Raw genomic sequence first — 13,865 nt, 5'->3', positions numbered from 1 at the left:
AGCCTTTATTCTGGCAGCAAATTTCTTTATGGAATCTTATACTTTCCTGCCAGATATAAAGAACTCATGATTCTCAACAAGGTGTGTGTTTGTACATGTGTGTGCACATGCATGGAGGCACTCACAATGGAGAAGAGGATTTATGGTCAGAAGGAGGATACAGTATGTGAAACTGATCTCAATTCTAAAATTATTCACTTTCTGGAGGAAAAAGAAAGGACTATCCTTCCTAAAAGAGATTCGCTATTTTTTAAAGAAATATTTGTTGGGATTTGTTAGATAACTGACATTATTTCTTGTACAGTTCAGCACTTTCCTTCTTCCTGTAGTATGTCTTTGCTATTCAACTGTTGCAAATATCAAAGTATCCAATTATTGTTCATTTTACCACACATCCTTTTGAAAAATAGAAAAATATGTACCCATCTTGAAATTGTCCTATATTGGTCACAGAAATTCTAAGTTATAGGTTAACTTGTAGTAAAATTACTTTCACAAAATATAATTTTATTAATATATGTAACACAGTTTCCCTTCGTGTGTTCTGCCATCACTACTTTTTCTTACATTTTGCTGATGGTTTAATCCAAGGCAGCATTTTTGTCAAATAGAGATATGCTCACTTTAAGCTGGTTGTAACAACAAAGAAAAAGGAACAGAAAACCTCAGTTAAAGATTTATTAAGCACAAATCTCAAAAGTATTTTTAGTGTTTTGTCTTCTCTGACATCTTCCATCTGCAGGAATATTTGGAAGAATTTTTATACTCTGTACAAAGTTTACTTGACACCAGCTTCACGAAGTTGTCAATAGAATAATTATTGGTAAATGTGAAATGAAAATATTTCAGAGGGTATGAATTTGGTTTCACAGACCATTTTCTTAGAAAGGATTTCTCTTAAAATTAGCATGTTAATATACACACGAACAGTTTTGTATGAGAATATTACATATTTAGTAGACTGTGCAGGAATAAAGATACATGTGTGTACCTTGTGATCTGCAATACATACAAGACTGAGTCTTTGGCCGGCAAGGATGCTTACCCTTGGGTGCAGTTTGGATGGCATGGGCGGCACTCCCGATCCTGATCCGCATACTTGAAAATAAAACTGTTTGCCCCCTGCAAGCCATCCGGACATTTTTCCACACAGTTTGGGCCATCCTTGAAATGGGAGCACTTGGTACAGTTGTCAGGTCCCTGAAGTGTAAAAACAAAACAAAATGGGGAAGGAAACATGGTTGCCATTTTCTCTGGAATGTATTCCCATTGTTTAGTTCCTAAAACTTCAGTGGGTAGCCCATCTCCCTCCAGGGAGCTGGAGAGCATTTGCAGAAGTACATATGAGGATGTTGCTATTGTAGCTTTTCAATCAGCAAAATAGAAGGATGACCATATTTTCTTTTCGTCTTTTATTCTGGATGATAGTACAGTGCAACAACATTGGGTAACAACCCATTTTCTCTAGGGAGTTTCTCATCACAATTATAAGAATATGTCAATATCCTATCTAAGTAGTTAATGAGGAGAAGGAAATGCTAGGAATTAGCTAACACTGAATTTCATATACAAGTGAGATGTAAACTTCTTTTTTGATTATACACTGACAATTTGAACAATGAATTTTAAAATTTACTGTGGTTGAACTCAGGAATTAGTTTAGGCAAGTAAAAGTTAATTTCTAGGTCACTCTTCACTTCAACTCAGCTTGTAATACTGCTAAAAATCATACCATGTCTATGCATGGTTATTTTAATAAATCATGTACAACATTAAGCATAATAAAGGTACATTCTGATGAGCAAATATCAAAACTCTGTAATAATATAGATATGTACAGAAGAAAATTACATGCAAAAACTTATATAAGAATAAAGGTAATATAAATATGATCATAATAAATTTAAATAGAACTCACTTCACATATATATGTTTTAATATACAATATTTTCCTAATATGTAGAATGTTAGTAAGACACAATAACATGCAAATATATTTGAACATCCCAACAAAAGTAAAAGCTTAAAATACATGAAACATCAAAGAATTTTACAAAAAAACTGATTTGGATTTGGTGTTGGGATAATAAACATGTAGGAAATGATTAGTATATCCTCAAATCAAAGAAAATTGAGAATATATTGATATAAAGTGCTGTTTTCTTAAAAGATGCCCATATATTTTTACACATTCAACTGTTTTGAATAATGAAATTACTTTCAGTTCTCCTTTTTGAATATTACATTGTCTTAAGATTACTTTTTTTTTTTACCACTACCTGAAACTTCTTCCTTAACTCATTTCCCCTCCAAATCTGTCTATGCCCACATGGTTCAACAATTAAGATAGTTCACACTGAACACAATTAAGAAGAATAACATACAGTAATTATAGAGGGAGATCATTTTATTAGGTTTATAATTGTAAGCAATGTGAATTTAGGAGTCAATAGTGGACAAATGTTATACAGAGTTATATATTTGGCAGGAAGTGTGAGCATTAGTTCATTCATAGGAGTGCATTATATTCTAGCTACAAATGTTAAGCCAGAAGTAGGCAGACGTTGCATGTTGGTGATATAAGGCATCAGAAAATCATAAAATATAGCATTTTAAAATTTAAAGATAGAGGCTGCTAATGGAGAATGGTCCTGTAAAGAAGAAAAAAATAATCAGGAAGAGGTTTCTAGAAATCCTGAGACTGGTGAGTTTCAATCAAGCACCTATTTCCCTATTTTGATGTGAGGCTTAGAGCTATAAAAAAATAAAAAGATTTTATGAAACCTAATCCCTATTCAATCTGAAGAGTTTGCTATTGGCAACTTCTTAGTTCCTACCAAAAAAGAATACTTCACATGCTTCCAATTTTAACACCTGCTTATGGGTACTTAGGCACATAATGCTGTCTGTTATACAAAATCATTTACTGTGCAAGTATGTTCAGTAGCATCACTTATTGTGCAAGAGACATGCTGATGTCTTCTTGCAGAACACAAGAATAAAACTTACTATAAGTAAATTAATCAGTTATATTCAAAATTGGGAATTAGTAATGATTTTCCTATAAAATTCTTCTGATGTAAAATAATGTCCAGGTACAATGAGAAGACATAAAAAATTTTGACACTAAAATTAAATTCATATTCAATCTTTATGTTTACTTTAATAAGATAATTTTTTACTTCCTTTTTAAAAAGTATCTTTTAATTATTTGATCCTATTATTGCAACACAAAACTACTGCCCTACGCTGACATAACTAAAAAATGTCCTGACAAATCTCGAAAGAAATGAAATGTACCAATCCTCCATCTTATTTACATAATAAAGAGATTTCAAATAAATATGTGTGTCTAATGCTTACTCTTCTATCATATTCCCAAAGCTTTTAAGAACTTAGTTATAACAAATGAACTGATAAATGCAATTACAGAAAACAGAGGTGAAGATAATAGTTTTTTTTATCTGTAACTTTAAGCTTCTTTGGACTCAATAATCTAGACAGAAAACTAAAGAATAGGCTAAAACTTGATAGAAAAATTATAGTTTTTTTCTCAGTAACAAAGGATATTTTTCTTTGGTAGCTGCTGTAAGAGACAAAGGTGCTATTCACCAGTATCCAGTTCTCTTCCAAGTACAGACACATGGAAGATTGAAATTCCCTTCCTACCGTAGGTGAGATATATCTTGCTTTGGACAATGAAATTAAGGGAAAGTGATTTGTGAGACTGCCAGTGCTGAATTCTCTAGCCCTCTCTTTCTTTGCTCCATGATTCAGGGACCCCATGGAGTTGGAGAAATGCCATAAATTCAAAGCATCCTGGAATGCTACACCATCATGAGGTGGAGGGCTGCCTTAAACTATTTCTAAAACTTGCAGTGCACTTTACATGGAGAAGATTTAAGCATTTTTCTATAAGCTAGTAAAATGGGGGTGATTTGTTATAGTAGCACAACCTTTATTAATCTGACTTTAATAGTTACTTTAACTCTCATAAAAATACATTTTAAAAATTTGTTTCCTTCTCTCTCTCTCTTCTCATGCTGCCTCTTTGGCTTTTATTTTGATCTATGGCTTTGTCTGATTTCTCTTAGTTTTCTTCTCAAGATTCCCTCTCTTACATTTCTTCATAGCACTCTATAGGAGTAGTGAAAGGAGGTCACAAAGGATAAAACTGTAAAAGAAATAATAAAATAAAGAAGACCAAGTACAGACAGACAAGAATATAAAAGCATAGTGTTGCTCTATGTCAAATGTAGCTCTCCCAAGATCATTCTGGATTTCTGTCACGTTTAAATAGGATACTACCCTCCCATTTTACATGTAGCTGTCATATTTCTGGAAAGAATTTTATCCTTAATATATTACAGAATCATTGCCTGCAGAAAAAAAATAGTGAAATGAAAAGAGCATGAAATTTGGAGTCAAAACTTCCATAATTGAGTCCCAGCTCTCCATCTTACTGATTGCTGACTTTTGGTGTAACTGTCTAATCATTATAGGTTCAATTTCTTTATATTTTAATGGAAGAAGGGTTAGTATGCTTCAGATGTAACTATATTTGGCAAATATAAATATTTAGCAATTATTACCATTAGGGAAACAGTGACAGGTTAGGGAAATGTGATTTTGAGAGAATAAATCATAAAACCAGGTATGAAAACTCCAACCAGCTTTATGACTTCTATGTTAATCACATCACAGTGTCACTCTCATGAAGAAGTTTCCAGAACCTCTTGGATATCTTATGTGATAAATGCATGTTATTACATGGCCTTAGCTGTGATAATCTACATATGGACTGAGAAACAGGCAAAAACTTAATGTAAATTATAAAGGCTGAAAGCAAACAACCCTCTTTACTGGAAGCAGAGTTTGGGCTATTTTTGAGCTGAAATCCTGACAGTTTTTCAGACAACATAACCTAAAAGAAATTGTGTTCTTACCTGCTTAGCATTTCAAGGCTTACTGATCAAGTGACCAATAGGTATTCTTGATTCCACACTCTGACCTCCCACAGATAAGCGATTCAGTTTTACTCAACTTTTTATATTTTTGGCATTGCCTTTCCTAACCTCTCCACATATTAGCTGACAATTTTAGCACTGGGGAGTGATCTTAAATATGTGCCCAACAATGCTGTCATTACAGAATCAAATGTATCCATTAACAACCTATTTTTTTCACTTGTTCTTAGTTATCAAATAATTTTGCAAATTGAAAGAACATTAACTCTTAGGGTTTTTTATGTGCATTTTATTAACTGTCCCAATTTTTTTCTGTAACAAAAAAATGAACAAATAAACTTCAATAACATACAAATTAACAGAATTTGAAATATATTCACTAAGATAATTGCATATAATAGGAGGCAGCATGAGGAATAGAAAAAAACAGGGACTGCTTTTACAGTCTGCCTTGTTCAGAGTAGATGGCCAAATTCTCGATTTTTGTAATTACACATTTTTAAAGTCTTGGACTCTGAAACAGAGTTTTTCTTTGACTTTTCATACCTAAATATGTTAGTTTTTAAAGCAGTCTCACACAGGTAGCTCAACTTGTTTTAACAACCCATCATGGATTCTACTCCCCTGTGTTTCATAACATTCTGTACAGAACTCACATTTCTCGTGCTGCAGATTAATTGTATTTTCCATTAGTATCCTTGGTGGAGAAAAGAAAAATAGCTGCATGTGCCTTTTGTATACTTACTTGAAGATCATTACATATTAAATTTTCTTTTAGACTTTGGTTCTTCGGCTCAGCTTAATCATTCTTGCAGTGTTCCTCTGAACTGTCCAAGTTTCCACATCCTTCTTTAGATGAAGTTCCAGAACAGCTCATTGGGCCTAATGGAAGTTTGGAGGGCTCAATGATATTTTTTTTTTCTAGGCTAATTAAGTGCTGCATAAGCACTCTGGTAGACAAATTATACTATTTAAATTCCATGTAAATTCTTATTGAGCAAAGTTGAGCTCCTGGCTACACCCAAATATTGGTTCCCAAACTATCTGAGTGATGAATCAATACACAAACTGGAAATTTATCTAAAGAAGGATGAATATGGCACTTTGGAATGACAAACTCATGTTGACCTCACTATGACGAAAAAGCCTGAATGATGGGACAAAAGTGAAGTCTCAAACAAAATTGTTTTTTTCTCTCTAAGGCTAACTTCAAACACACAAATATCAACTGATCTGTAAAGAATTTCCTTATCCCGTAGACTCTCCTTCAACTCTCATAGCTCAGTTTTACTCTCTGCCATAGTATTAATCACAATGCTTTAGATTTTAGTTTATGAGTACTTGCCTCCTCCTTCGTTCAACTGTTCTTTGCAATGCCATAACAGTCAAATGATCAAACACAGATATAAATGTTACAGTTTACTTCAAACATAACATGAATTTTCACATTTGCATATATTTGTATGTTTCCTTTCTCCCATATTCTTCTTTAACCTATAGCTCAAACATCACTTCTCTATAGCCTACCTTGCTGCCCCAATTTCCATCCCAAAGATAGATTTAGTTTCTCCCTTATTTGTGTTCCTATAACAATGTATACATATTTATGTTTTATCAATTATTTTGCTTCAATCTAATTGTGTATCTCTTTGCCTTTCGACACTGTGCAATCCTTAAGGACAACTCCACATCTTCTTTTCAAATACATTATCTGGGACAAAAATATTTAAGAAATTGAATTTTTAAATATCTTATCTCTACTATTTCACTGTAAGCCTATCAAGGATAGAATATCAAACATGATAGCCCATAGCATGCTATAAATATCTATCAAATGGATGGATAAATGATAAAATAATGACATAAAAATATTCATACATGAAAGTAAATAAGCCAACACCACCACAGATGTCCTCAGGCTTACCGGCCCATGGCATGTGAGGATGCCATCTTCCATCTTTTCACACTGGGGGTCACACTCCACACAGATGGAGCCGTTCTCAAACTCCCGAAATTCACTGTGAAAACATCAGCTGCATGAGGCGGTGTAAGCAAACAGGCTGTCAACTTAACAAATGAAGTAACATCTGCTAAAAGTACTATTGGCAGAGTAAATTCTAGAAGTTTGTTTCTTTATATGCCAGGAGCATCAGAATCATTTCCTTGTGCATTAAGGAATAAGTTCTCCATTAGGAGAAAAGATAAACTGCAGCCAGATGGCTTTTCTTGCCCTCTGTTGGGTTCAACGATAGACTCATTCAGGAAACCTTCCTCGTGAGAGATAGTCTAGCAGTCTCAAAAAAAAAAAAAAACAGAGAAGAAAAAAATGCCTTCTGATGACACAGCAGAACCATTTACACATTTTTAAGTAAGGCTTTGCCTGTTTGTATCTATATGAAATGTTACACTTGGCTGAAGTTTTATTTTTTAAACTTTGAAAGCACCATTGTGTTTTTCTTGTTGCTAAGTTACGTGAAGGTTCCCCATCCTTGTCCTTCAAATCCCAAGACTTTTCAATGTATTTTTGGTGAAACTTCAAAAAATGCTTTGATTTCTTTGCTTCTTTTAAAATGTCTGCCTTGGAGAATTAGAGAAAATATCTTTCTATGGTAGATTTTATATTCTTAGATTATTGATCTAATATCACAACATCTTTCACAGTTTAAATTGCTTTTGAAGTAATTCTGTATGATATAAAATAAAACAAAAACAGTTCGATGATAACATTCTAAAACTTTCTAATTGAAATCTGAGATATTGGTCATCCCTTCCCACAACTTTACATGTTGTGGCTATTTGAATATTAAATTTTATCAGTATGTAAGTTTTCTAATGACCATCTCTCCAAAATTTCATTTAAAAAATTGGGTGTCACTCATTTAAAATATGTTTAAACCGCCCCATTCCCATTAATGTATGAGGATGAGGTACTGAGTAAAGACAATTTAGACTGTCAGTTATGAGTCATTAACAAAACTTGACTAAATATTTATAGCTACTTTATTATTTTGTGCCTTTGTATATGCACTACCACTTCAAACTAAGCACTGCAAATATGACAATTATGGATTAATTAGGTGATAAATTCACATTTATTTTCCCCTAAATTATTCAGTTTTTTCATAGTGAACTATCTCACTGGGTTATTGTAAAGCCTTCATAAATAAGTCCAAAGGATGGGTTATGTTTTATATTGGTTAGATTAAGATTACATCTATTTCAAGGTAAAATAATTGCTCAGTTTTTCAAAATAAATAGTATAAAGCAGTTGCTTAGTTCTGTGTATATACATATTTAATTACACGGTTTTTGCATTTTACTATGAGGTAGTGGTTTGCTCTGGATTACACTATTTATGAATTTTCTTGAGTTTACATAAAACAGATTTTCTTTTGCATATTATTAACAAGAAATTACCAACAGAGGAAATCATCAGAATATAAAGGTAAAAATGACTGGGTATTTGGGATGTAGAAAGTATTAGCTCAATTGTAAAGACCATCAAAAGCATTATTTATATAGTGAAATTAAATGACAGCTACAGCGAAGCCTGTGATCATCAGCAAATTACTGTTCCTGCAAACAGTTTCTTGGGTGACTAAAAGGTTATGGTGCTAAACGAAGGTCATAATTTTTATGGTACTAAAGCATAAGTCACGTTTTTCTTCCTCTTCTCCAAAAGCCCCTTCCTTTCTCATAGATTTGAGGAGTGAAATGAATATGTCATAAAAATATCATGAAGACAGCCTCACTGCCTTTTCTCCTATAGACTAGACTTCTGTTTCCATGGCTTCTGGCTCTTTTCCTGTCCGTTTTCAGAACAGACCCTCCTTGCAATTTCTACTGCTTCTGCCCTTTATTGTCACTCTCTCCATCACTGCTCTTCTTCCTTTCTACCAAAGAATCCCTTTCACTTGAATCCAGCCTAACAAATCACAGCCTTTGAGCATGAGCTTTGCATCCAAGCCGTTTGTCACTAGTTTTTGCTAAGCTGCATTTCTCAGTTTGTTGGATGAGCGCAACGGTAGCCAGTCCTGTGAGCAAGAGCAAATGCTTTGTAGGCAATGCTTCCCAAGTTCGGTTGGTGATCCTAGCACCAACACTAATCCTTCCAGGCCTTCAATCCTTTCACTTGTCTAGACTTCATTTCCTAAATATTCTCTGTGAGAAGGGAAAAAGAATGTTTCCATGAGAGGTTGTGATTTTTAAATATAAAAATGCCTACAAAGAGCTCAGACTGACATTCTTTCTGTGGTTTTCATGTTGTTTCTTTAAGTTTCAGAAGTGCTTAACCACATTGCCACATAAGAAAATTCTTGACATTGCACTGCAATTAGCATTCTCTTGCTTTTTGAATGCTTGTGCATGGCAGCTCAGAGGTGCTGAAGCACAGTGACTTACAGGACCAGACTTTGAGTGCTAATATCCAAGGATTAACTGATTTTTCTGTTTTCCCTTTAAAAAAATCCTCTTTTAGGATTTCTTCTCTTATGATAGACAATCGGTTTATATATGTATTAATATTTATATAAACATGTGATATATATATTATATATAAATAGATAAATATCAAACATATGTACATTGTATAAAACATATATTACATAATAATATTTGTAAATATGTTATTTACAATAATATATGTAAATATAAATAGGTTCCTGATTTTAGTAACTATCATATTTGTAGTTATTTTCAGCAGTTTTTAATGTGACTGTTTTACCTAACCATTTAGTCACCTCAGATTAATGGACACAAAAGGAAACAATGATAATTATTTTAGTGGCAGGAATTCTAACAAGACTGTATTATACAGTTTCACATTTTATAATCACAACTATACTATGAAGTTGACACTATTATCATTCCCATTTTCTGTATAAGGAAATAAAGTTTAGAGCAATTAGGTTATTTAGCCAAGGTTAGATATTTCAGTTGAGAAGGGATAAAGTTAGGATTTTAATTCATTCTTCCTTAAAGGCTGTCTTAACTGGCAGGCAATGTTGAATGAACTCAGCCAATACCACAAGATTGGAGGTGGGGAAATCCATCATTGCAAATGCAAGAATTATACCAGAGTTTTACAGGATACTTTCATTAATTGTCTTTCAAACTAACTCTTGTGTATGATTTCCTAGGTTCCCATTACTATTGCAAAATACATTAAAAACTTTACATTTAAAAAATATATCTGATTTAATGATTTGGAGAAGGTTAAACTCTAAAAAACAGATTGGTAATAGGTGCTTTTTTATTTACTTGGAAAACTGGTATTTTCTTTTGCTTAGCTTTCATTGTTATGTAGAAACTAGACAAAGGATGGTGTATAGATTCACGTATTTATCAGTTTCATATTTCTGACAAGTTTAAAACTGAAATAATAAAGAAAAACAATGGCATACAGAAAGGAAAAAGGATGAAAATCAGATGCCCTGAGTTTTACCATTGGCTTGATTTTTCTACAGGGTTAAGACACTGGACACACACCATTCTACCAGTGCTCACTGTTTATAAGATGTTGCTGTTAGCATTCCTGATATTTATATACTTAATGATTTCTAGAATCCATTCCCTCTTTAGAACTGCACATATTCTATAAACTTTTATTCTTTAAACTTTCATACAATTTATATTCTGTAAAATTTAATGTAACATTTGCTTAATGGTACTAAAGTCTACTAGTTTCACTTAATGGTATCAATAGCTATAATAACAAACGAGCATATTTTGATCTGAGGTATTTTATATACAGAAAATATCATTCTTTCATAATAAACAACTATGAATATACTCCAATGAAACAAGCAATGCACGATTTGCTATTTATTATCAAACTTATGAGCTGATTGTACCTTAAAAATTATAAGCTGAAATTTTCTTGGAAACCTATTTTATTTTTTCCCCAAAATTTCATGGAGGTATAGCTGGCTCTGGTCATTCTCTCTCAAAGAAGACACATGTCAATAATATTACGATCCATAGACTTTAATCCTTCTGATATAAAATGCAAAAGTACAATGTTATCTGGGAATATGAAAACAGTTGGTAAAACGGGGCACCTCATAAGGCAGAAAAAGAAATGAAATAAAGAATGTCAAAGCTATACTTTTACAAAACTGTTGAGAATCCCTTCAGTGAGCAGTATAAGAAAATTTGACGCAGGAATAGTACTAAAAAAATGCATTATCAAACTAATGAAGGACAATGGTGATGCATGAAATGGTATTTTATGATAAACTGATTTTATGAGTATATGAAATGCCATGCCAAAAGGTATATCCTAGGCTTTACTGTTGGCGATGTGGTTATTGTAGTACTAGAAGGAATTTAAAATACTTGATGTAAAATATTGCTTAGGTTATCTTTAGAAAGTGGTGGAACACTTTCAAAAACCTGTTCAACTAGGAACTACCAAGCTAATCTTTCTATAGGGCAAAGCAGTAGTCTGACACATAGAAACATGTCATTCCTAGTGTACAAATATACACACAACTTGAATGGAAAAATAATCAAACGTTTTGCAGTAACCAGATGAAAATTAACAGGAAAGTATGATAAAAAAAATTGTCGGGACCATAAGAGAGGAATGATTACTTATAAAAATCCTCTTCATAAGGAAAATAGGAATATAATTTTCAATTTTGCTTAAGTACAACTTGCTATATTTTATTAAGAATTGTATAATTTGGAACACATTTTTTAAATGTACATAACAATCAATATATATTTGAACTTGTTATTGCAAATAAAATTATTCCACCTTAAAACATTTCTTCTATATGTTGTCTCTTTATGTAAAAAGAACTCTCCTTAAGAATCTTAGTCAGTACATACATTCTGACTTTTTACCATTTCTTATCATTTTTAAATCGGAACCAATCAGTAAGCTCAGGAGGTTAAGGTAACATTGTAAGATGCCTTACCCATCATAGAGGTTACAAGACTCTATGCAGGTCCTTCCCCTGCTGAACCGGCGGCACGACAGGCACTGGTCTGGCCCAGGTCCCCAACAGCCGTCGTTTGAGCACAGATGGTTGCACACCATTCCTTCAGCAGCTGAGAAACACAGTAAAATCAAGGGGAAGTAAAACAGAAGCCTATGCCAAAACTCAACCATTTTAATATGAATCTTCCTAGTAAAGCTATTTCTGAAGGTGTTTGTTTGAAGGGAATGTGTGGCACAAAACTTTGGTTGCCTATCCAGCCACCGTGATGTCCCCTACCCTCAACATCTCCCATACTTTAGAGCCCAGTCATTGTGCTCAGAGGACACCACTGCATTTTTCATAAGACTGAACAAATGTCAATTGCCTATATCAAAATTCTAGGGAGGAAGAGGGACAGAAATCCACCTTCCAGTTAAGGTAGGGAACAAACCATACACATCTCAAGCCAACCTTTTGCTCCAATAATACACCAAAATTTTTTGCTTCAGTGCCATAGGAGAGCTTCATGAAGAAATAGAACAAATGATACTTGTCATAAACCAAAAAACAATATTAAAAGAGGAAGAAAAAGGAAAAGAAGAATATATGGAAGGTAAGAAGGGGAGAAAGAAATAGAAATAGAATACAAGTTTTTGTGTGCCTCTGCTCTAGTCTAAGTATACCTTGATATTTAGTCAAACTGGCACATGTTAAAGAAAAAGTTTTGAAAGAACATTAAAAAAATGTAGTGGTTATTCATGAGGAGGTAGAGAAATTCAAGTACTAACAATGGTCTTTAGTCTTATACCTATAATCTTTTACTGATGGAGGGAGTGCCAAACAATTTTGGGTTCATGTTTTAAAATTGCCTCTTGAGGTTCACCAACTCTGTTCTCCTTAACTTAATACATTTATTCAGTATGTTATTATTTATGCTGAATAACATAATTTTACTAAAGGGATACTAGATGTTGAATAAAAAGGGCCTACAGAGGTTTGAAATCTGTGTCTTGGAGGCAGCATATAGTTGGGATCTTACTTTATTTTTTAATTCAACCTGACAATCTCTACTTTTAATTAGGACATTTAAACCATTTACATTGAATATAATAATTGATAGAATTAGTTGAAATCATTTTGTTATTTTTTGTCCAATCTTTTTTCTCTTCTCCTGTCATATTTTGGAAAACCAAACTTTTTAATGATTTTATCTTTTTATTTTTGGTAATGAGTTACATAACTCTTTCATTTGTTATTTTAGGGATATCACTTGCATTTTCAATAAAATTTTTTAGTTAATCCTTTCATTTTTAGATAATTATACATTCATATATAGCTGTAAATGATAATACAGAAAGATCCATGTTCCCTTTACCCAGTTTCCCCAATGTACTATAGTTTCCCCAGAACTATAGTACAATAACACAACCAGGATACTGACATTGATACAGTCAAGATATGGAAGATTTTCATCACACAAGAATTCCTAATGTTGCACTTTTATATTGTCACCCACTTCTCTCTCACCTTCACCTTCACCTTACCCATCCACCTTCTCCTTCTGCAACCAGTAATCTGTTCTCCATTTTTACAGTTTGTCATTTTTTAAATGTTATATAAATAGAATCATACATACTTCTTGAGATTTTCATCTTTTCATTCAGAATATGTCTCTGGAAATTAATCTAGGTTGCTGGGTATAGTAAAAGTTTGTTTCTTTGGATTACTAACAGTATTTCAAGGTAGGGATTATCACAGTTGATTAAACTATTCACCTGTGGAAGGGCATTTGGGTTGTTTTCAGTTTGGGGCTAATACAAATAAAGATGCTATAAACATCTGTGTACAGATTTTTATGTGAATATAAATTTTCATTTGTCTGGAATACATGTCCAGGAGTACAACTGCTGGATCATATGATAGGAATATTTTACTTTATTTTTTTTAAGAAAGTGCCAAACTTTAAAAAAAA

The 13,865-nt window shown here is 32.9% G+C and overlaps 1 protein-coding gene across 5 annotated transcripts in view; it reads right to left on the bottom strand.

Annotated features, from left to right (window-relative positions):
- The window catches only part of ERBB4 (erb-b2 receptor tyrosine kinase 4), a 1,101,636-nt gene that overhangs the window by 265,870 nt on the left and 821,901 nt on the right, over nt 1-13,865 (bottom strand). For all 5 annotated transcript variants that reach the window (XM_057503587.1, XM_036926862.2, XM_036926865.2 and 2 more), the window contains exons 13-15: nt 11,891-12,023; nt 6,892-6,985; nt 1,046-1,200 (exon numbers count right to left, since the gene is read on the bottom strand). In XM_057503587.1, the coding sequence (XP_057359570.1) occupies nt 1,046-1,200; nt 6,892-6,985; nt 11,891-12,023 (382 nt within the window). The remainder of the gene's footprint in view (nt 1-1,045; nt 1,201-6,891; nt 6,986-11,890; nt 12,024-13,865) is intronic.

Source organism: Manis pentadactyla, chromosome 6 (assembly GCF_030020395.1).
Source record: "Manis pentadactyla isolate mManPen7 chromosome 6, mManPen7.hap1, whole genome shotgun sequence".
NCBI classification, from domain to species: Eukaryota; Metazoa; Chordata; class Mammalia; order Pholidota; family Manidae; genus Manis; species Manis pentadactyla.
This window is presented reverse-complemented; position numbering and strand designations above follow the sequence as displayed.